Source organism: Rhyacophila brunnea, unplaced genomic scaffold (genome assembly GCF_057557595.1).
Source record: "Rhyacophila brunnea isolate RB1 unplaced genomic scaffold, BYU_Rbru_1.0 scaffold_7, whole genome shotgun sequence".
Taxonomy (NCBI): Eukaryota; Metazoa; Arthropoda; class Insecta; order Trichoptera; family Rhyacophilidae; genus Rhyacophila; species Rhyacophila brunnea.
This window is the reverse complement of record NW_028233339.1, coordinates 512,169-538,746: the sequence shown is the minus strand read 5'-3', so window position 1 is coordinate 538,746 and position 26,578 is coordinate 512,169. Positions and strand designations below refer to the sequence as shown.

Genomic DNA, 26,578 nt, shown 5'->3' with positions numbered 1-26,578 from the left:
GATAGGGTAGGGTGTGACGTGACCCATATTCTATTTCTGAGATTAAAGAATGTTTCAATGAGAGGAAATAAAACGCAAACTTAATCATATTTAGAAATATTTTTATTAACATTAAAATAAAGGCTTTGAATTTAAAATATATCTAACGTGAAGGATGAATCTGATGCATTTCGACTAGGCTCGAATTCATTTCTATCAGAAATCGTTGAACAACCGACCATAACCCATGGTTAACATAGATTCCGTCGGATTTTTATTGATAGAATTTGTCTGCCGTCGCCCCTCTAGATTTCCTTAATGCCCCCTAATTTTCTGTGAGCCTTCTACTGCCCCCTTGAAAGCCTCCAGCGCCCACAAGGGGGCGTTAACGCCCACTTTGAGAAAGACTGGTTTATATATTACTTTTATACATTAACTATTAACGTTGTTTTAGCAAATAGGAATGCATAATTTACATAATTTAGTGTCTGAATGCAATTAATATTCCAAGAATTCAATTTGGTATTAAATATGAAACCATTTTAATTTCCCGCTGGCGGCTCCGCTTAATATTCAGGTCGCTCACGATGAAAATTTAAATTGCATAATTATGCCGTATATTTTACACTCAATCCATTGATATAATTTTGTATGCCTACGTGAAAGTTGTTTATATAACACTATAATACTAAGACACAATAATATTATAATATTTAATTAACTACTTTTTTTAATTTAACGAATAATTCACAAGATTTAAGAATGTGAAATTCTAATTATTGAACATACATAATTTTGAAAACACTTCTGAAAAAATATATTATAACCAATAGAAAAAATCTTTTTGAAAAAGTAACACACCCCGCAGGAATCGAACCAGCATCTCTCGGGTATCGCGCCCACGCACATATACCACTATGCGAAAGGGAGTCATACTTAATTATTATGGGTATTCAAAGCCATTAGATAAAACCGGTCGCAATTAAGTATGACTCCTTTAGCATAGTGGCCTATGTGCGTGGACGCGATACCCGAGAGATGTAGGTTCGATCCCTGCGGGGTGTCTTACTTTTTTCAAAAAGATTTTTTCTATTTGTTATAATATATTTTCTTAGAAGTGTTTTCAAAATTATGTATGTTTAATATTATGATATGCTGAGTATAATATAGTCAAATCGCTGAACAAATTCAGTGTTATCCGGCTGTCTTGCGGAAAGTATATGGAGTTAGAGCATATGGACACCACGAGGCGCCTCCAAGAATCCCTGTCGCTCGTCAGTCTTCTTGCTCCGTTCCAGGTCAAACCAGCATCCCGTAGCTCCACCGTATACACTCTATAAGTCTATAGATAGTATTCAGCGGCTTTCCAGGACGGCGGAACCCGGTCGGCTTGAAGAACAGGCAAGCCAGGTTGAGGTTCTCTTATGGCATCCGCAGCACGTGGCCGAGCCAGGTCCAACGTCGCTTCCTCACTCTCAGCGGGATGAGAGGTTGGTGCGTTTTCTTATCTCCTCGTTGCTCCTAAAGTAATATCACCGCACACCCAGTATCCATCGCAAACATCTGCTTTCGAAGCTCAATATACGGTTGCTTTGAGCCTTCGTAAGGTGCCATGATTCGCTACCGTAAATCAGCACCGTCAGAATGCAAGCGTCGAATAAGCGGCATTTGGTTTTGACCAAGTACAATCGTGAGTCCCAGACATTCCGCATCGAGTTGAATGTTGCTCCAGCCATTCCCATTGGGATAGCGAGCTCTTTCTGCAAAATGCCATCTCACGTGATGTGTACCCCGGGTACCTGAAGCTGTCGACGCTCTCGATGTTTCAGCTTCAAGTACACAAAAAATAAACTTACATTATTATCTGTCATGATTGTCATCTTCAAATAAAGATAATTATTTGTAGTTACGAGTACAGGATATCATTTAAAGAAAGAGATACATTGATATGTTTACTGGGAACGTTGATAGTTGGAAATTTTGGTTTATATATAATATTACTTACGAACGCAGTATTATTACTTGCTATTTTACATGACTTTTCATATAAACAATGAACCAACAACCAACGCCCAACGCCCAACAACAACCAACGCAAAACGTTTAAAAAGTTGCCATTTTCCTTGTTATTCTCACCAAATTCCAAAAAGATTATATTCTATGTTGTCAATTGTTGTAATTATGTTCAATGCTGTCAATTGGCTTGTAATACTAATATAAGGCGTTATTATATCAGTAAGGCCCTGGAAAATAAATTTTCCGTTAGTGAATCGTGCTAAAAATTAATCTAATTTAATCATTATTTTTATTTGTTTCTGTTGCACTTTCAATTTTTATATTATATTTAGGCTCCATTCTTATAGAAAAGGTTTCCTTCCACAGAATTCTAATGAACAGAAATAACCATCATTATTTATTTGTTACTTGGGAAACAAGCTATCCTATTTATAATAAGGATGAGCTGAAATAATATTATGTTGTATGTTTGTACCAAAAATAGTAATAATAATATAAATAATAACAGAACAGGCTCTTAGTTAATCTTTCGTGTACATAGATTATAATTAGCGGATTAATTATTACGTATTAGTGATTTGGTGGAATCATAATTACTGTTATAGTTTGGTAGTTTTGGTTGGTTAACGATTACCGAGAACTTTCGTGCTATATATGAATTTTCAAATAGTAATTATTTTATAATTGTTGGTAAAAACATACAAATAATATTATAGCTTCCAAAACCACTATTTCAGAAATATAAAATATATTATTACAGTCAATATTGATATGATCACGTCATAATTTTTGGGCCTACGCGTGTATTGGCCTCATACAGACAATATCTTCATCTCGAACGATCCAGTACCTACTGCAGCTTTTTCAGCAGTTAGAACTTGCGAGTCCCAGTCGCCTGGTCGAAATGACGTCATATGACATTATTGTGACGTACTACCGGAGTGATAATAGCATTCGAGAAATTAACGCTGCTCAAACACTGGCGTTATCCATTGTCCCCATACACAAATAGGTGTTTCAGCATGTTTGAGCCGTGTGCGTTGGGCGGCTTGCCTCGACCGTGTATTGGCTTACGTCACAATTACGTCATGTCGTCGGGTGACTTAATGTCACAAGTTAGAACATAAGGCCCCAGATCTTTGGGGATGCGTACGTAGCCCGTCTTACTGGTAGCTCATCTAGCATGCTATGTACGAGGGTGGGTCAATAAGTCCTTAGAAAAGCCGACAGGTGGCGCGACTAGTACTGTAAGCGGTTTGTTTTCATGCAGCGGCACTACCGATTCAGTATGCTGCGAAGTTTCAATCAGATTGGTCGGGTTGTTGTTTTTTATTTTCGTACATTTAAAAAAAAAAATTGCTTGTTTACAAAAATGGAGAAAATTGAGTTTAGAGCTGTTATTAAACATTTTAATATAAAAGGGTTAACAGCAAAGGAAATAAAAAATGAGTTGGATTTAGTTCACGGCATATCTGCTCCTTCACTTGCAACTATTTATAACTGGTTAAATGAATTTAAACGTGGTCGTACATCAACAAAGGATGAACCACGCTCAGGACGTCCTGTAGAGGTGACTACACCAGAAATGATCAATAAAATCCACGATATGGTGTTAAGTGACCGAAGATTAAAGTTGAGTGAGATAATTGAGGTTACAGGGATCTCAAAAGGTAGCGTCATTTCTATTTTACATGACAAATTGGGCATGAAAAAAATTTCTGCAAGATGGGTGCCGCGTTTGCTCACAGTCGACAATAAACGCAATAGGGTGGTGGCCTCTAAAGCCCTGTTGTCGCTCATGCAACGCAATCCGGATGAATTTTTTCGTCGCTTTGTGACTGTAGATGAAACATGGATACACCACTATACTCCCGAGACGAAAGAACAGTCAAAGCAGTGGATTGCGAAAGGCGAACCATGTCCAAAGAAGGCGAAAACCGTAAAATCAGCTGGTAAGGTTATGGCTACTGTATTTTGGGATGCACGTGGAATTATTTTCGTTGACTATTTGGAAAAAGGAAAAACAATAACAGGGGATTATTATGCATCTTTATTGGACCAGCTAAAAAACAAAATTGAAGAAAAACGGCCTCATTTAAACAGGAAAAAAATCCTCTTTCATCAGGACAATGCCCGTGTTCACACATGTTTACGATCAATGGCTAAAATTGAAGAATTGAAGTTCGAATTGGTCGACCACCCACCGTATTCACCAGATTTAGCCCCCCCCAGTGACTTTTTCCTTTTCCCAAACTTAAAAAAATGGCTAAGTGGACAACGTTTTTTTTCAAATGAAGAAGTCATCGATCGGACAAATGCTTATTTTGAGGACCTTCCGAAAACTTATTTTTCTGACGGTTTAAAAAAAATTGAGAAACGTCTAACCAAGTGTATTGAGCTCCAAGGAGATTATGTTGAGAAATAAAAAAAAATACAAAAATAAAAACTGTTTTAATGCTTTTTTCTAAGGAATTATTGACCCACCCTCGTATATGGCTGGTTCAGTGTATAATTTAAAATTTTATGTCACTACCTCAGAGTAATAATATAAAGACAGTGGCTATTGTTCGGCAAAATAAAGCCGTGTTTATTGCGTATAAGGCACAGCAGAACCTCAATTTTAGCATATTTTCTACTAAATGAATTAAAAATAATTAAGTACCTCTAACTTTTTATTTAACACAAAAACAATAAATGTCAGCAACACGTGATCGCAGTTTGTAAATTAATGTAGTCATTCAAATCAATATTTATCGATGTTTACAAATAAATATTTAATTCAGCCGTAGAAATTCTATCTTATTCTAACGCATATTGCGGAGATATAAGCGTGCCGAATGCTTTCTCACTTGCACTTATGGTTCGTTTTTGTTCAAGCCTTGGTTACTACCTATATTCTTTTGTCGTCCCCATAATGTTTCTCATTATACCTCGACCTCCATATGCCATTTTAGATTGTATGTTTCAAGATATTATTGATATATTTATTGTATTGTTAAGATATTACGGTACGGTCAGTATATTATTAACTTTAAAATCCGATGTAAATAACCCAGCTTTTTATGAATATTTTAAAGCTTTTTGTGGTGTCGTAAAACACTAGATTTGATAAATATTATCAAGATGGTGTATATAAAAAAATGCTACATCTGGTGAAAAAGATAAGTTTGTGTCCACGTATTACTTATAAGAAAACATTATGTTATGTTACAAAATAATATCCACAGCATTTTTATTCTAATAAAACTGGAAAATTACAATGTCGCATCGAGCAAAATAACTCACGACATAGATGTCTCGCAGAAAACAATCAATTAAGTACCCTACCCTTACACTACAGTAAGGGTAGGTTAAATAGCCAGCTGGGTCAAACATGGCACGTGTTGATTTTTCAATTTACATTATTCTTACTCTCTGGATAAGGGTTAGAAAATAGAGGAAGTGTCTAATAAATGATTCGTGGTAATTCAAAATGAATGAAGAGACATATGAGAACATATAAGAATTGTATAAAATGCTGCTTCGTATATTAGTAATAATGTGTGAGTGGAACATTGTTATAACAATTTAAATATACATGCTTTCCAACTGTATTTTTTGATTATAGACGTGGGCTTTTGACGATTTCTTCATTAACAGCTTAAAAGGTATAAGATGTCAAGGTCGTGTGAGTAAATACTTCTACACTTTCTCGCGTACGCGTAATGTACAATTCGAAAAAAGTCGCCTGTGGCTCAATCTTGTGTATTGTAAACAACTGAAACAATCATCATATTAGGGGCCGTAGGTCAGGTCAATACACATCGGGTCCTTCAAAAATATTTTTATACACGAATTTATTTAAAAATACATTATTCCATTCATATAATTTAATCAAAATCAAATGAAACATTTCAGACTCGAAGATGATCAATGGTGTTGCTTAAATTATTTTCAATGCGTGGCTGAACTTGAAAAAATATTTTTCTCCATGTCAATTATTTTATTTTTCGGAGCTACGCCTAAACATTATGCCTGGTCTGTTCACAGTAAACAATTTTTGAATATTGTATCAATTATTTAGGTGGTTTAGTAGTTTTACAAAAAATCTGTCTATGTAAAAAAGTAAAAAAAAAGCTTTTGTAAACACATTTTCTAATAATAAAATTTCTGACATTATTCAGTACTTACTTTGGCTTTATGTTTACGTATCTGGCAAATAATAAATTTAAATTTACTTGTTTTTTTTTAACTCATACAGTCATTAGTGTAATTTATTTCCGGTTGAAAATAGCTGAAAATGTCATAAGAACACACCACCGACAATCATATACCTACCATAGATAAATAATGAATCGCGCTTTTACCATCCCACTTTATGGCACCGTGAAGTCATTAATCAAATTGAAACAAGAAAAAACGAGTGGGAGATTTACCAACAATCTTTCGGAGCGTAAAAATGAAATGACTTAAACGAAAAACTCTTTTATATTCTGTTTGCTGAAAGTTTCAATCTTATTAAAATACACTTTTCGATATCGTGTGATTTTAAAATCGTGTCGATCTAATGAAGCGAACTTTTGAAATATAAAAAGAAATCTTTTGGATATTTACAAACGATTCATCATCTAAAATTCATCCATCAAGTATTTATTATAGTTAAGTAAACTTTGAAAGCTCGCTGTGTTGTTAAATTTTAAAGGTATTATAGTAAATATTTCCTGGTGCTTTTTAACGTTAACTCAACTACAAACATCATTAGTTTAATCGATAGTCCAATTAAAATTATAAATACAAAAATAATTCTACTAAAACCTAGGTGGGTGGAGATAAAAAGTGAATTTTTCGAGAATTCTTCTTTTTTAAGTTGCATGAAGAAGCAGACGAGGCGATCGCTTCTTTATAAAGGAGGACTGGTACCAATATCGTACAAAATCTCTGTGTAAAAAATCAGGTCATGGAAATTTAACTATCGGTATATTTTTAACACTTAATGGCGGTTTGTCTATTGACATCTCGGGAATCCAAGTATCTAAAACCGTCAACGTTTTTATTTATGCTATTCAACTTATGCGCGGAGATTTCTCTTCTGACGTTTTTCTCCCTTTTACTTCTTACTTACCACTCCCCAAATTGGGGCATAGGGCAAGTACAATATCGCGCCGTTTCTCTCGGTCCATCGCTAAACCTCGCGCCTCCCATGGATTGCTTTTGTAGTGTAGCACTACCGCAGGGTGAGGGAGGGCCGGTCACAGCGACGGAACCCATGAGGTTGTGCCACAAGGTAAGGAGCATGGAGTATGGAGTGTCGCACTCTCCAGCAACATCTGAACCAGTCACGTGAAGCGTCTCTTCGGAGGTCAAGGCTGTAGAGGACCAAATGTCATTTGTTCAACGTGTGAGTGCTGCCTGTATTACTGTAAGACGTGGCATTGTACTGAGTTTCAAAGGTCTCGGCTTTTGAGTTTTGAGAATCGATGTCTCCGCCGAATCTTATGGGTACATTGGTACGGCCGCATTACAAAAACTAGAGCTCGTGAGCGGACCCGGCAGCGCTCGGTGATTGAAGTAATTTTCTCCCTTTTACTTTCAATAAAATACACAATACTCATACGTATATTATATTTTTACCCGTGGCAACGTAAAAGCTTGTATTGTCCTTGATGTCACCATGTTTGATTAATCACAGGCTCCGAAAAATGAATTCAATAATGAAATAGCTTCTACAGCAATCGTGATTCAATCAATATATTATTTTTCTTATGAAGGAGTATTGAATGATTTTGATTTCAAAAATGTTAAAAAGCTTTTTATTAATAAATGCCAAAGGTTCTTCTCAAAGACCCAAGCCGCTTTCAAGAGAAATTACATTAATATTATTGCGTAAATTTACGACATTTTTTTTTTATTGTGTGAATACCGAAATACAAAATATAGAAAGCTGAAAACTTCAATTGGGCCGCGGGTTGGGCATACCTGGGATAGAAAACTTTCATTGCGAAGTGTCATCTTCATGATGTGTACCTCCAGGTATTAAATCTATCGACACTCGGGTGTTTTGCTCGTCGCTAATCAGGAAAAAATTTGGAACGGAACAGGTGCTATTGCGATACCTCAACGATAACTCAATAATTAGTCTGCTCTCATACCGATATCTCTACAATCTAGCCATTAGATTGATGGAAGCATATTTTTCGAAATAATCTACATTATAATATTATAACTACGTAGTTAATCTATGGCGAACGTTTGCAATATAAAATAATCGATTTTTATTATCAGGAAAACATGAGCCAACAAGATAATTTATGTACGTTAATAGATAGACCTATCGACCTATAAACTTATATAAATTATCAGGGTTGGCGAACCTTTTTACGTACGCATGCCAAAATTTCCCAAATAATATTTTTAGACTGTCTGACGTGCCAAGCAGTTTTTAATTGCGAAAAATTAAAGTTTTCTAAAAAAATAGTCTTTTAAGAACTTTATTATTATCTTTTACTTTTTGAATATTTTTTACTTGTTTCAAATTTCTCAAAGAGATTGTAGAAGCATTTAAATTAAACCACTACCGCATATTATATTCTCCATCACTGAACGGTTTTCCATTTTTAGATATTATGTTTGAGGCAAAATAACAAGCAGTTTATATTTGAATGACTGCCGATAAATAATTTTATACGGTCTGTTGATTGAATATTTTTATTTTTAATCCCCCGATCCTAACGACCGATCTATGCAATTGTATATTTACATTAAACGTAATGATTATTCTTGAAAAGGATTTGCCTGCTATTTTTTTATACAATGCGATTTGTCATTTATGCATGAATTTTGTCGTTTGCACATCGATTGGTAAACATAATATGAAAAACCGAAGAAAATACGCATGGTTATGTCGCCATTATTTTTTTTAACCCTTTATAGGTCATAAGCGAAAAACGGATAGTTTTGAGACCGGCAACATTAAGGTCTATATTTCTATAATTTTACAAGTTATAAACACCCTTATGGGTTTTAATCATTCTCAGATAATGCGCAGAGGTCTTGAATCTGACCAATCGCCCTGAAGTTCGCACATATTGAGTATATTACGAAAAATGTGTCCCGGTCAGTTATCTGACCGGTGTCCATTTAGCGACATGATAGCTGCCAGTTTTTCAACAACAGTGTTTTTAAGTTCTTGTTTTTTGAAAATTGTGACTTGTTTACTGAAAACAAAGTATGCACATTTATACTATACATACAAATATATAGTTTTTTGTATTTCACCTATAAATTGTATGTGTTATAGTAAAATAATATCAAATTATTGAGTGGCATGTCGAAAATCTAACCTCAAATTGTATAATTTGGATCCTTTTTGATTTACATAATATAAACACTAAAAATAATTTCTAAACCACAATACGTCTAATTTCATATAACAATATAGTGAACTTTTACAATTACTAGTTAGTTTTTGTGGATAATTAGTCGCTATCGAGTTATTTGATGATATGTGTCATTCTTTGAAAAAATGTTTTCCATAAAAATCGCGGGTAAAAATAATTGTTTTTGTTTTCATTCAAACTGTAATAATTTTTTGAAATACATATCTCAGAATGAAATAAAATAGTTATGGAATGTTATATGTATAAGTAGAAGCCTATATTGCCGAACAAAATTTTGTTTTTATTGTCTGAGGATGGAAAATTGGAGAAGTGGAGGTTTTAGTGCGAAAGACCTTGAAGACATGGGTGAAGACGCATTCCTGAGATTATTTGAAGGAATAACAGAATACCAATGTGTGTTGGAAAATGAAAAAAAAACCTATTACACATCTTCACTTTAGAAACAAGTTGGCTGATCAGCTGATAGGATCTTTTACTTCACGAAAAAGGGTTGGTCGACCTCCATTTCCTGACGATATCAATTCAAATCATTATCCAGAAAAATGTACACTTCGTAGATGTGGTTATTGCAGCACTATGCTGAAAGTGATACGAAGCTCAGTAACAAATTGCAAAGTATCCCTTTGCATACCGTGTTTTATGCCGTATCAATTATCTGAACAAAAGAAAAAGCCAACAAGGCCTTAGAAATGTTTATTATTTTGAGAAATTTCTATAAAATTGATAAAGTAATTATTATTGTTACAGAAATAAATGAAATTATAATTTTTTCCTAAAAAAAATTATTAAAAAAAAATTTTGTGAACAAATATTTTTTTTACCTAAATGGACACCGGTCAGAAAACTGACCGCTGGGAAATCGATAATAACGAAAAAACTATATACATTTCAAAAAAAAAAATATTTTTTTTGTTCATCAAAATAAATATAGAATACATAAAAAAAAATTAAGCACATATCTTTAAAAAAAAAAGTTGTCCTATAAAGGGTTAAATATTATTTTATGTATAAGTAAGTACTTATATATTTATTTGTATTTTTTTTTACAAACAAAAACACTTTTTAAATATATAAAACAGTAATTTTTTTTCTCTTCAAAATGAAACATTTGCGTGCCATGCAAAACCATCTCGCGTACCATAGGTTCGCCATCCATGGTCTATAGCAGGGGTTCCCAATCTTTTTGTACTCAAGAGCACATTCTAAAATATCGGTAGGGTGGCGGGCACCACGTATTTTTAATCGACAAACTCCTTCCATAACTTCTCATTTTCCCATAATTTATTTTCTTATATTCATAATTTATTAATAAATTATAGGTTCGTTGTCTATTACTCGGTCCACTCATTTTAAAACTATATAGAAGGAATATCAAAACTCCTAATTCGTGTTTCGTCAAACGAAGATGTCTCCTAGCTAACTGTCGCGACCCGAACGGGGCAGCAATCGCAATCACAATGACAACAACGCGGTTCCAGGCGGGGAATGCTATTTACACATCACTTCTTGTACACGCCGAAAACCCGAACTGAGCTGATGATCGCCGAAGCAATCGGGACGGTACGAGCACGTGACTACTGTCACGTCCTTCGGCGTTCATCGGCTTAGTTCGTGGCGTTCGTTCACTTCGGATTTTCTGCGTGTGTCAGGAAAGCGTGAAAATTCTGTCTCTGTCGAATAGTGGCGGGCACATACGAATCGTTCCGCGGGCGCCATGGTGCCCGCGGGCACGGGGTTGGGAACCCCTGGTCTATAGGGTTTACATTATAATGTATTCTGATAAAAACATACAAACCACGAGTATGATACAATAATATACTTGGCAGCACGTCAGATTTTCAGTTTTGATTACAATTTCATAAATTTACGAAATTGTCGGATTAATATTCACGAAAATCACCATACAAGGAAAAACCAATAAATATTAAAATTAGAGAGGAAACTTGGCTATAATGGTCGCTGTGCAAAGGCTTTGTCGATATTTTGCTGGTATAGGTCACATCCTGACGTCATTTTCTAGGTGGCTACAACAGGTTTCGCCGAAAAGCAACAATCAAGCGCGTATACAAAGGGGGTGGGGGTTTGGTTTTAGACCACCCCTGAAACACAAATAAAAATAAATTATTTAGTAGAATGGGATTTTACTTCTTTTTCTTCATAAAAAAATAATGACTGAGAATCATTATCCGGATGATTTGGGATTCGAACGGCCTTCTCAACGGGTCGACCCCACTCTTCTCAGCATTGTACAATACGCTCAGTGAAATACCCGTGAATAACAATCTGGGGCATCTACTGTTTGCTTTAATATTCCGACCAGCATGGGTAAAAGGCAAGACAGTTCGGACGATACAAACGGACATTATCGATCGTAATAATTATGACCGTTAAACTACGCGCATTTAATAACCCCTTGAGGATGCGACAGGTTGCAATAAATCGTCGGTGAGCACGCGTAGTTATAGTTGTAGACCAGGTGTTCATCGGTAGACTCGATGTGCGGAGTGTCTGGTTATGGTGAATGTACCAGGAAAAGTGGGGGAGCGGGTATCCGTGACTGAAGCCAGGAGTAGCTTTACGTTTTAGTAGGCGGAGTAAATGCGGAATTCAGTAGCACCTACTATATTTTGTTAATCCTGCCCTCTCCCGCTGCCTTATAATATATATAAAAAATTATTGTTTAGTTTTAGAAATAGACCACATACCATTGCCTGGCAACAATATATCGATTTGTTCACCATTACATCGAAAACATGGAAAAAATGTAAAATGTAATCCATCGATCATTCGTTAATTGCTTTTGAAATAAATAAGGCCACATTCTTAATCTTAATTTAATTATATTTAATTATCTTAATAGTGTCTCTACATCCTTACAACTTCGCGGCGTTTCGCTGACAAGGCCTGAGGTTGTCGACCCTCATCGAAGTATATCACACTTGCAGAATGTGCTGACCGTAGATGAGGTGATGTGCGATACTTGTGTAACTCGCTGATTATGGCGTTGGTGTAATCACGGAGCATTTGTTGACACGGTCTGGGGTTGTTGACCCCCATACGTTATTGTTTGATACATATTATATTAATCACTATTTTATTGTACCTATTGTTTTTTGTGGATTTCAGGTGGCATGCGGCGCCGCCCCGCACTGTCCTCGCGGCCGCTAGTGCTGCTCCTGGTCGCATGTTGCGGCTGGGGCGCAATTCCCACCAAAGCCGATGGAAACGTTGGTAAGTTATTTCACAAATTATCACTAATATTGATCCTCAACAATCCTTCATTTTATTTTAGAAAGGCTGGTTCAAGGGTGGCCAACCTTTTGCATACCATGCGCCAATTTTTTTCACAGACGAGTTCAGATGCGCCATACAACTCAAGCACCTTTTCTACCTTATTACGTTCACGGTTGGGGTTGGAAAATAGGGATAGGGGTAGGATCTTCTTAGCTTAGGGGAGGACAAGGAATAACTCAATCACGTAATTAAGTTAATTAATTTATGCCAGTTTAAAAACCACCTATTTATTGGAGCACTAATCTACAAAAGTCAGAAATGATCTTTTGGACGAGAGGGTGATCGCTGTCGTGGACCCCGCTGATTGTGCTACAGCTGCCGGAGAGTCTCGTTTGGTGAAGATAACTCTGGACTACAGATGTTGGATGTGATGAAAGAGAGAGAGAGAGAGAGCTCTGAGCGAGATGGAGCACTGATAGCTTTCGAGAGTTTGGATTTCGCTAGTCTTTCAATGTTTGGAGTTTGGAGAGCTGCAAAGAATTCTTCAAATTTGAATCAGTTATTCGCGACCTTGTTTTGCTTTTAATCAATTTCATGTATGAAAATGCTTGTACACACACACTGTTCACATTCTACAATAGTAAACTGTCAAAAATCGCGCAATTTTATACCCCGACCTCTGCTATCTGACCACTTTATCTACTCGTGATGAATTGCTGCAGGCAATATAGAGAATAACCGTGTAAGTTTCATCAATATTGGTCCAGTAGTATTTTTTCAGTTATAACATAAAAGTCAAAAATATAAAAAAAAACTTTATTTCGTATGTAAGAATCGTGAAAATCATCAAAACAAAATGCAAATATTTAAGACTACAGCGAGACATTTAAATTTAATTATTTATTATTTTTTTAATTCATTAAGCCCTCCATAAATCAAACCGTAATAGATAGTGATTTTACGATATACGAATATTTTGTGACCACTAGTCACCAAAAATGATCTCTAATATATATATATTGTGTAAAATAAAGCTCTGAAAAGAAAAGCAAACAATAATAATTATTGTTCATGCAGATTAATCATCCCCCTATATTAGGGATGGCGAACCTATGGCACGCGTGCCACTGGTGGTACGCGAGATGATTTTGCATGGCACGCGTATGTTTTGTGCTGAAGAGAATAAAATGGATATATTACAATTTAAAAGATATTTTTTTACAAATACCTAAAAATTATATAATATTAAAATGCGTATTTTCTTTGGTTTTTAACAATATTTTTACCAATAATATCTATCAATCGATGCGCAAACGGAAACGACGAAATTCATGCATAAATGACAGATCGCATTGTATAAACAATAACAGGCAGCTGATACTCTTGAAGAATAACCATTATAATTAATTTAAAATGCATATATGGGTCCTTAGGTTTTATACGTCACACATAACAATATTATAGCATTAACCTCATCAGGCAGCGTGGTAAGCCATTTCGCGAACCTCTGATTTTGATCGATTTACAATCATTTTACAATGCTTGAGACCACTGTAACAAGAGGATGCCTCATCTGATCCGAGATATTTTGGCGTCAATTTGTGCGTAAACAAACTAAGTAGGTATTATAGTAATACTCAAGAACTCAATTGCTTATAATGTTTCAACTTTTTTATAGAATTCTAATTTTTTTTTCATTTTTAGACAAAAACTGCTCGGCACGTCAGACAGTCAAAAAATAATATTTGTGAAATTTTGGCACATGCAGATGCATGTGCATTATTACCAATGAAAATTAATGAAACAATACTTTTACAACAATTAATAGAAAGTACCTATAGCATGCCATATTAGTCGCCATATTGAAAATCAAAAGTTAACCAAGTGATAGGAATAAAAATAGTACGAATTTTATGAAGACATAATCTTAAGAAATATTTTTTGTAGATCGTGTTTTCCTTTAGGTACCATGTGGAAAATAATAAAGTATATAAAGTCTGTCTTCCGCACACAGCTATAACAAGAAATCACGTAGACGTAAAACTTTGGCAGGTCTCAATTTGTTATTAAACTCTAAGGCAGGGGATCTCAACACGGCGCCCATATCTGATTGAGCACATTGTAAATTACCTACTTAATAATAAATAATTACAAGATAAAAAGAACTTTTATTTACAACGTTTTTAAATTTTCTGTTGAACCATATAAACTTGACTTGACTAGCTTAAACGATCAAAAAAAATTGCACTTGACATGTCATATTGATTTCCATAGTAACGCACGTATATATTAATAATTTAGTTGCTAGCCAGAGCCCTAGCAACCAATAATGTTGTGAAATAACTTTTCATACAAAACAGAATTAACTGAAAATGAATTCAATTCTACTTAAAGATGGCTAAAAGTATTAAAAGAATGCATCGGCATCGTGTTCTGATATATTCTAAAAGTTCCAAATCTCTAGCTAGTCGGGAAGTTAGTTTAAAATCGATTGCAAGATTTGTACCGGACAAAGAACCACCGGACAAATAAGAATACGAGCTAAGAAAAACGTTGTACATTGTAATCTCTACATAAATATATAATAATGACACAGAATAATAAGTATATACTAACATTTTAACGTTTAATCTATATTTATCCTATTTTGATACATAGTATGTTGGTTTTAGTTTAAAAAGGGCATTCTTCATTGAAAAATAATACTTTCTGACCAATGTCGAATGCGCCCGCGACCACAAAGCTGTTGAGAGCCCGTTGTTGAGAGGCGTTATTCATTGTCCCCATACACAAATTGGTGTTTCAGCATAATAATATTTATGGTGAGCCAGTGCATTGGGCGGCTCGCCTCGATGCGTGTATTGAGCATACGTCACAACTACGTCATGTCGTCGGGTGACTTCCTGTCACAAGTTACAACATAAGGCTGCAGTTCGGTTTCCGAATCGAACGAATCTATGTGTAATAATTGCATTGGTATTGGCAACCGAAAACAAAATTAGGGCTCCAGGGCGTTCTGGTTTAAAACCTGTTGCTTTGTATACATAGCCTAAGTATGCATTTCTCGATGTTATACGGGATTATTCATCTTGAAAATATTGATCAATGTATTGATTTTGGCTTCCCACATAAAATTATTGAGATAGTATCTTTCTACATGTATTTATAGCTAAATTATATATTAAAATGTCTGATTAGATACGGCAATGTGTGAGATGCGAAAAATTACACACTATACCAGCGGGTCGGCAGTTTGTCATGTGAGAAGAGCCAAATTGTCAAGGAAACAGGATTACAAAGGTACCAGAGAGCCGCATATATGTAATATATATATATATAATTATGGATATGGATTTTTAGGGGAAAAAAGAACGGCGTCTATGCATCGCTTTTGATAGCTTTACTATATCTGGCAAATAGCTACTTATTTTTAATTGAATGTAAATTATCATCCATTATTCTGTTTCTAAGACTATTTTTTTATTTTGTTCATAGATGAGAATGTTTGTTTTGTAGAGCCAAAGATTGTGAGAATACCAAAAGCTAGTTTTTTAACGCTTCATATGTTTCAGGCAAACTATTCCTTGTAACAAATATTATTGTTTCTATTTTAGGCAGTTGTTTTATAGCTGTCCACTTGTGCTGATAAATCAAAACTCATAATTTATAAGGCTGCTTGAGATGAGGTGAAATTGGAGTTTATATCTGTAGAGCCGAATAGAGCCGCTTATGCCGACCCCTGCACTATACTAACTATACAATCATATTAATTTAAGTATGCTGGCAATATCTGCACATATAGTCATGTATGTATCAACTAACTGTGTAAATTTGAAATTATAGTGGAATTTTATATTATAAGTGTGAAGTTCACTTTTAAAGAACATGTAATGCAAAACCACGTGTAGGTAATTGAAGTAGTAGAAGTAGATCAACGATCCTGTTTTAGCTTAAGTTTCATGAATTTAATCTCCATTTATATTTTTTTAAGATCTTTGATTTTAGACCATTGTTAAATATTAAGTGGCACTCCACAATGGACGCGCGGCTTACGTGCCGGCCTATAGAGTCGTTGGGTCCCAGGTCCGAATCCTGGTTCTGGCAAGTTGTTCTTCAATGAGTCAGAGTATGGACCTAATAGGTTGACCAAGTGGCTGACGTCCATTTCTCGTAAAAACAAAATCTGTTAATACAAAACCTTCACCCTGTGGAGGCTCATATGATCTTATTAGGATGGGACATGGTCGGAAATATTAAGTACGTAATATATAACGTTAATTTAGATACATTCCATTTGAGCAAATTACGGAGGATTTATTTGATTGGATTAAGACTTGATTATATTTAATTAATTATATTCCAGCTTAACTGAATAATCTGAATAGCTCAACGGCTTATATAAATCATCTTCAGAGTCACAATAAATACGAAGGAGGTTGATAAAATGATAACCAACCTTCAGTTAGGAGGCGGCACATCTAGAAGAAGAATTTAATACATATCTAAAGTATATTTAAAATATGACATTGTATATTGATGGAAGCTGATCAAATTAATATGTCTAGAATCTTCACAAGGCTAGTAATATTATGTTTGCCCTGTCATAAAGCACAGAGCCTCCCACACAGAAATATAAAGGTTAGCCGTCTGTGCTGGGCTATATTATATAACACGATCACTTTGTATTATGCGAGATGGCACGAGAAGACGTTCACAGCGTACAGGATAAGAATGCAAACCCCGTTATTGAAAATATTTTCATTAAAGTGCAAATATGTTTTGCGTTACGGAATATAAATCAGAAAGCAGACATTTTACATCATCGCATGAAATCGCATTTTAATATGCCTGTCCGATAATCGCGAAAAGTTCCGTATTCCATCATCATCATCATCAAACGTAGCGCAACCATTCAGCGCATCTATTCTATACACAATACTGCTATCGGCAGCTATCGATGATAGTTTTGTATCGAAGTATTAGCACTTATTGTAACAATTACAATAAGTTAGATGTAATTGTTACAATACGTGCTATGTTTTAACAGCACCTCTCTTGGGCGTGCTAAATTTTACAGCGAGATATACAGTTTTGACTGTTTATACTGAGTGTTTAGACTGATAACTTATTGTAACAATTACTAACTAAATTACTAATAAGTAACTTCGATACAAACATATGAAAAACTATTCTCAATAGCTGCGGATAGTAGTCTTGTCACCTGTGTATAGCATAGATGCGATGGGCTATCGTCTATCCCGGTCTATCCTAGGGCGGCAATTATTAATAAGGATCGCCAAATCGAAAAATGAACGCAAAATATTTTTTTAAACACGTTATATTATATTCATAAAATAATATTTTAGTAATATACTCGTATTCTAAGAAGACGATAATTATTTCTAATAGGAAGTTTAAAATCTCGAATAATTAATGAAAAAATATTATAATTCTTTGTATGACGAAGCGCACCTGGGCATCTATTTTATACAAAAGAGTGCTATCGGCGGTTAACGAGGGTAGTTTATCATATTATTTCTGTATTAAAGTATTATAATTATTGCAATAAGTTAGCCGTCTAAACAGACAAAACTGTCTATCTCGCTCTAAAATTTACCACAGCCAAGAGAGGTGCCGTTAAAACATAGCGCTTATTGTAACAATCACAACTAACTTATTCTAATTATTACAATTAATACAATAAGTGCTAATAGTTGATACAAACCTACTCTAGATAGATACCGTAGCAGTAGTAGTGTATGCCGTAGTGGAAGTCATATAATTTGAAAGGCCTAATCGAGGGCTTAGTGTCAAACAACACTATCTACAAAAGTGCAACTTTACAGGAGAGCCAAAAATCGTTATTTTAGATTCTTGTAACTCAACAAGGGAAATGTTTATTTAAAACCTAATATTAATATTTTATAATTTATTGTGTATTGTACATTTATCTTGCTTATGATGATGTTAAAATTTATAGGGATAGTTTAAAAAAAATGTGAAAACAAGGGTAACTTATGTAGTTAGCGTTAAACTTTACTGACGATTTAATAATAAATTATAAAAGATTGACATAACGTTGTTTGACTATCATGTAGCCGTAAATGTAAAATAACGTTATCTCAAAAAAAAAAAAAACACTTTTTTGTAGATAACGTTGTCTGACTTTAAGCACTCGTAATATTACCACACATTTGTTATGTGGATAGTTAAAATACATGAAAATATCTGACATATAAAATACATTCGGGCGGCAACCAATCTTGACGCGGTCCTGCTAATGACATATTGCTATAATCGAGTACCAGCTTTATACTCGTTTGTCATTAAATATAATAAGGTTGTTGTCATCTTTGACATACGGGTATCGGCTTTCCCAAGTAAGAGATCTTGCGTTTTCAAGTCCCAATCCTGGAAGCGGATTAACCTAGCAACCTGTATCCAGGATTCGGTATTCCACCTATACATCTACAATACAGTCTTAAATAAAAAAAGCGCTGTTAATTTGATTTGTACTCCGGTGTCCTTCTGTCACCTATCAACGATATTATGACGATTGGTCATTGATTGGTGACCACAAGAATGATCTTCACTTAATAACTGCATCTGAGTCATCTGGGTATAGTTCAGTATGCATTCAAACTAATCATGGAGATTCTAAAGCCACGAAATGCGGCATTATCTTCCATTTTTCTTAGATAATGACCTGAGAAAATTGTACGATGGTAATCTCAAAACGTGGCAAAGGTAGTGTAGTTTTCCATATTTAATTTATCTATAATTTTAATCTTTATTATTTGTTTGACGAAATCAACATCGCGGCCACACTGTTAGCCCAAGAGATTCTGAGATATCTTTGAGATAGCTTCAACTCTCCGTTATTTTTACAACGTTTTTATTAGGTCGTATTCTTATTTGTCCGGTACAAATCTTGCAATCGATTTTAAACTAACTACCCGACTAGCTAGACATTTGAAACTTTTAGAATATATCATAACATGATGCCAATGCATTTTTTTAATACTTTTAGCCATCTTTAAGTAGAATTAAATTCATTTTCAGTTAATTCTGTTTTGTATGAAAAGTTATTTCGGAAGAAATCCGTAATCCAATCCACTATTATTGGTTGCTAGGATCCTAACAACTAATTATTAATATATACGTGCGTTACTATGGAAATCAATATAAGTGTCAAAATGACATTTCAGTATTATTTCTATCAAATACATTTTTTTTGATCGTTTAATCTAGTCAAGTCAAGTTTATTTGATTCAACAGAAAATTTAAAAACGTTGTATATAAAAGTTTTTTTTGTCTTGTAATTATTTTAATTCATAAAATATAAATAAACCATTTCTTTTATTCGACGAATAATAATTTTACAAGGAAGTATTTATTCCAAATGTTATTTTTTCTAGTGGGTGTATATCTGAGGCGTTTTCAACCTTCGAGTATGCATGTTCAATATATGGAATGTTACATTCTCAAATCTTGTGAATTATTTGTTGAATAAAAGAAATAGTTTATTAAAAAATGTTAGCAAGTTCAAGTACCTAGACGTTATAACTAAATATTTGGCGAGAGCCGGACGCCGGTTAGTAATTAAGGTAATTAATATTCCTTGATTTAAAACACAAAAACCAATAGTCAATAATAACGCAATTTCATAAGCATTTCATGTAGGACCTACTAGTTATCGCAATTGGGTATGAGGCTTGTAGCTTAATCGGTTAAAGCATATTGGCGCGATACTAGTGGATATACGGGTTCAAATCGCGTCGAGCATCCTATTTTTTTCAAATGTCATTTTTTCTAGTGGGTATATTTATATCTGTGGTATTTTCAAGTTTGTATGTTTATAAAATATAATATGATAATATAACGCACATATTGAACTTATTAAACGTAGGTAAGTACTATTTTCTTCCGAACCGTGGGAGCATACTATGATAAGTAAGCACTAGACTTAATTGCGTATTTTTTATAGATGTTATATTGTGATTTAATTAAAAAATATTTTAATAAGTTTAGGACACGTATTTTCATCAAAAATTTACAAATAATATCTCGAAAGCATTGCTCGAAAGTGACACAACAAGCTTTCCGTTTAATAATCTAACATTTAATAATATCTGGTTAATGAGGAGGAATATTTTTCCACCCATAAATTAATGTAATTATTAAATTCCCACCTTTTATCACAGGTAGTTAGCTAATACCCATAATTTAACGAATCTCCGCAAAAAAGGTATTTCCACATTAAAACTTTCACGTAGAGAGATTTTACATTCGGAATTATTTATAAATTGTCAACCTAACGTCTCCCACACGAATTCTATTTCTGGATTATATTTTGTGTTTTCATTGTTTGAATAATTGGCATTTTCGTCAATTTTATTCGTGGAACTGAGTAATTATTTTTAAACAATATTTCCTCAAAATATGACGCTTTGTTTAAGCGCTTACAAGTTGTTATAAATTGGCGTTTAGTGGGAGATTTTCTATTATTTATAAATGTGTAAATCATTAGGGTAGTATTTTTAGATTACGAAGGGTATGCCTAATTTTAGCTCAGACATAAATTGACCCTTTTGTACGTGTTTGGTGGGGTATTTATCTGATATTTATAATATTACCTAACATAACTTTACTTCTAAAGATAGAATATCTATTTCCGTTACCTAAAAACTACGATATGGAAACTTCTATTTAATCCTTAAATGCTTAAGTTTATAATATAATAATAATATCTTGAATAGTCGTGAATGGAAAACAGCTCTAAACTCGGCGCAATATTAAACAAAGCTAATGTGACGTGTTTCATTATCGAAAATCATGATCTAAACCAGTGGTCTCCAAACTCAATAAGGGTGTGAGCTACTTTCAGAAATTAAAATTGTCTGGTGAGCTACTTATACATATTCCTTCTTTATAAATTTTTATCATGATATTATTATATTACTTAAAATAAATGAGGACATCAAACTTCCTATAAAACATAAAATTTGTCCTTTAATTATTTATTTATAAACAAAATAATAATTGAAAAATATCTTGAAATAAGTGTGAGTAAAAGTAAAAATAATTAGTGTAAAGAATGGCATTCACTTTCCTTCATATTTTTTTCAATTATCGGTGAGTACCTTGTCACTCCCATTTTAATGCAAATATATATCAAGATTTACATCTGTGAGTTTGTTTCTATATTTACTTTTAACCACCTTCATAGTGGAAAACATTGATTCACATAAGTAGGTAGAACAAAACAATGCCTTCATTTTGAGTGCAATTCGAACTAAAATTGGATACTTTTCTGTTGGAACGAAAGGCCATACAGATTCTACAGTTGAGGCAACACTCTTAAGCGACAAATCACATTGAAATTCTATCATTTCCATTTCTGGCGAAGGGCCGTCTTCTTGAAAATTTTCGACGATACATAGCTGGATAGTTTTTCAATGTCAAAATTTATAAAAGGAGCTGAAACAAATTGTCCAAGCAGCTCAACTTTTTAAAGTCACTAAACCACAGGTAAAACTGTTTTCGCAAGCTTGAAAGAATCTGGACATAATTTTCTCCTTTGTAGCTTTCACGGTTTATTTTTGTTTTTGGCAAATTTATAAATATGATAAAATATCCAACGCAAGCTACCGAAAATGCCGCTGTGAGCTACCGGTAGCTCGCGAGCGATTATAAACAACCGACCTTTTATATTATGAGCGACCATAAATTGAATAATTACGCAGGTACATATAATTAACATACGTACGTTAACTAAAAAAAAACATTAGAATACTTCAATTTCTTTAAATATGTAGTAGGTACAGTAAGAAACACACCAATTTCAATTAAGCTTACGTATATCACACAGCTGTCAGATTATATGGTTAATTATATATAAACATATCGAAGAAGTACTTCAAAATATCGACCTTATAAAAAAAACACGTCCCACAAAGAAAGATGTTTAACTAAAAGTAACCATTGCTCATTAAATCAATACATATGATTATTATTCAGAATAAGTTGAATTTAGATTGACATAATATTTAAAAATGTAAACCAACAATTTAATCCACAAATATCATATCTTGCGCATTACCTACATGTTATATATACATTTTTTTATGTTTTAAAAATATTTTACAGTAAACAAAATTAATTGTATTTGATAAAACAGTAATTTGTCTGACTGATGTTCATGTACTTTTTCGCGCATTTTATTAATCTTTACCGCCACAAAAATTCATTTATCTTGACGTTGTGGTTCTTTGGCGGAAGTGCATTATAGTCAAGATAGAGTAGAGCGTATCACGAGTCCCAACGCTTGTTTGTGAAGCATCAGTAGTTTATTTTACGGCTGGAAAAGTCTCAGGAGCAGGTACCCAAGACTGAGGTTGCCACGCACTCAAAAGTCGGATGCATGACTTATGATGATAGTGCATAGTTACTTCAGCTGTCGCTACAAACCATCCAGGTCCATGCCTGACTGCACAGCCATCCTATTAACTTTTTTTTGTAATAACTGTCATAATTACCTACGTGGTCGCAGCCATGATTTATTCTGGATTGGAACCGTTTCCTCGTGTCAAGCCTATCAGGCACCATTAGCGAGGGGTGCTAGATTAGTAAATGCGCGCTCCCTAAAGACATAGAAATTTTCAATGATGTACTTTGCATTTTGTTTTTGAAACTTTATTTAACTGTATAAAATTGTATGTTTTTTGTTTTCAAAATTTTATTTTTCTGTAATAAATGATAGTACTTAATAAGTATGTTTTGATTTTTTTTTTTCTGTTTTTATTATTATTATATTCTATATTCTCTTCTTCTCTCTTGTGAGGGTAATATTTGTTATAATGTAAATCCCATGTTGGGTACGTCTTGAATTTAGATTTGTTATGTCCACAATGTTTTGTATTCTTAAGGCCATGCATTAGTTGAGGCACGGTCTAAAAAGATCGTTGCTAGGCGATGTGCGGATTGCGGGTCGCGGGTGAAAATGACGCCTGTCAAACGAAATATTATTTCTCATATAAATCCAACATACGTCCATTTTATGTTCTGTTTATTATTCTATTAGTATCAATAATAATATATTCATTGACATGTTTGCTTTTTAAAGTAAATGGGTAAAGTTTTTAGTCATCTTTACACGATTTTAGAATTAATTGGCCCGTCGCCATCACGCAGCAAAGTGACGTGCGTCCGACTCCACGTTCTCTCAATGAATGCGAAGCAAGTACAAATTTTCGTCGCGCGTACAGTTGAACATTATTTGGCGTTTCACTGATGCGTCACCTTAAATAATTAAATAATATATATTTTTGAAATATGGATAAGTGGTTTTTGCTGGTGAAGTCGTAGAACTCGTGTTCAAATCTCAGTCTGGGAAATTTACGTGTTCTTTTTCAACCTGTGTCTGAGAAAGTGGCTAACATCCATCTCTTGTAAAAAATCTTTTAAAAAACCTCTTCATGAGGCCATCAAATCAAGACCCATGTCCGATCATAGAGCCAATTGGAAAATGGGGTGAACCTCTTTCATGAAAAAATACCGTATTACTGTCATATAATATTTAAATGATTTGGTATAGAAACACATTTTCGAAAGCCGAATAAAAATACTTCGATGCCTAAAATATTTATATATAATATGTAAGGGTAAGCCTGAAGCAATAATGAAAATAATTCGCATATCACGCACGTGGGAGTCTTCCCCCATACGAAGGGATGGTGAAATCTACCCCTATCTCCCACTTAACAGAACTCGGAACAAAGCAGCCGGTTCGGTTCATTTAATTGAGGTTCGGAAAATAAAAGAAAACCCAATATTCATCGATTAGCCAGATAAGAGAACTGAGCGTTAACGAAAGCTTTTCCATTTCATTACGAAGGTTTTACTTATATTATTTTTAGAAATATATAGGCACGATTGTGAAAAATATTTGAGATTACGTAAAAAAAAATCATTGTTAAATTGAAGGATATTATGGGCCTCCACTTATGTAAGTTATATGAATTAATTGACTTTTTACGATGGATAGTTGTCATCCATCCGTTTAACTTAGGAGTGATGGAGCGGACCCTTTTTTGAGTTGCTTCGCTCCAGCTCCGCTCCGGGTAAAAAGTTTTAATATGTATTAAATATATGTATATAAATGTTAAAATATTTAAAAAAAAAACAAGTATTTTTGATAAAAGGTTTATTATTCGTCCTTTTCATTATTAATTCTATTAAACTAAATTGACGACAACAAATCGTCTTTCATTATCTGCCTCTTCTGTCAAAAAAGGCGAGGTTGGGCCGGCAGTGTTGCCGTATTTCAAATAATTTCAGTGTTGCAAAGTTTAGTGTCAAATATAATATTTTCATTGGATTTTAGGACGAAAATTTAATAATAAACATACATCCGGAGCAGTGGAGCTCTAGTTCTGCTCCTGCTCCGGATAAAACACCATTGCTCCATTGCTTCGCGCTCCTGCTTCGAGCATGCCCCAATGCTCCAAACCCTGCGCCCGTATGCACTTTTGCGTGCGCCCACAACTCATTAATGCATTTTTATATACTTAAATTTAAAAAAAAAACAAAGATATAATTGTTACACTATTTTGAACTGATTAATAAAATAAATACCATTGAATTTTTATTTATTTGATAATATCAAATAAATATATTATATTCAATTATTTATCGTCGACGCTAATCGAAATTAAATTCTCAAATGTGAAAAATTGATTGAAGTGGAACTATTCAATTAAATTTTAAAATTAAGACGTTCATATAAGTATCCATATTTTTATTAATAAAAAAATATAACACATATTATTATATCTGTTTCATTATATTTAACAATGTTTTAAAATAATATATTATTAACATATTAATTGTTAACCAATGTTGTATTTTCTAAGTTACGTAAGATTTATTTTAAAAAAATGTGCCCGCCGTTCTATTTTTACTCATAAATGTCGTCCTGTTGGAGATCATGTACCCATTGGGTACTTGCACTAGATCGCCATGCATCATATTGAAAATGCAACATGCATTTTTACCAGTCAATGAGACCGGTGCTGTACCATCTAGGCCTCTTATAAAATTATTTTGAGCATAGAGATTGGTCTCCTATATTTTCGTTTTTAAAAATACAACGACGAAAACGTCTCTCAAAATTTACGGCAGGCAGATTGATTTATATATTTATACTGCTCACCAAAAATATCAATATTCCTGACGTTTTCACTATTTTTATATAAACTGTTTAAATAACTATTTTTTTTATTCGACGAATAAATCACAAGATTCAAGAATGTAACATTCTAATTATTCAACATACCTACATAATTTTGAAAACACTTCTGAGAAAATATATTATAACTAGGCTTAGGATTTTTAGGTGCTATAAATGAATAATAGGTACTTACCTAAAATATGTAGATATAATTGGAAAATATGTTATTAAAATTTCATAATTATGTGCTAAAAAAACAAAAATAGGTGCTAAAAATTTAAGAAAGTATTACAATAAATCATAAATATTTCAAGTTTAATTTACTATTTATTCACAAACAGAAAACGCTTTATTACAATAAATAGCTTCAAATTTTCGAAAGTGAATCTTGAAAGATTTAATCTTAGCAAATTTTTATACATGGAAAAACTTCTTTCCACTTGATTCTACAGATGTTATTATTGCGTATGTAAATGAAACTATTTCTGAAGTAGAAAAAATTGAAACATCTGAGGCATCTGATAGATTTTCCAAAACAGCTTTAATATTCTGCAGCGTTTGAATTGAAGTATTTTTTATTTAAAAAACTATTTAATTTTGTACTTATTTTTATTCTAATTGGTCCAGGAACATTTTCTTATGTTAGCAGCAGTATTGTTTAAAATATTAGTTTGCTCCACTAGTGGCTTTGTAGATGATTCTAAAATTTCAATTGTGTTTACTAGTGTTATTGTGTTAATTA

The 26,578-nt window shown here is 33.6% G+C and overlaps 1 protein-coding gene across 4 annotated transcripts in view; it reads left to right on the top strand.

Annotated features, from left to right (window-relative positions):
* The window catches only part of IA-2 (tyrosine phosphatase IA-2), a 154,679-nt gene that overhangs the window by 8,228 nt on the left and 119,873 nt on the right, over nt 1–26,578 (top strand). For all 4 annotated transcript variants that reach the window (XM_085957876.1, XM_085957874.1, XM_085957875.1 and 1 more), the window contains exon 2: nt 12,498–12,602. In XM_085957876.1, coding sequence (XP_085814002.1) covers nt 12,503–12,602 — 100 coding nt within the window. In that variant the 5' untranslated portion in view covers nt 12,498–12,502. The remainder of the gene's footprint in view (nt 1–12,497; nt 12,603–26,578) is intronic.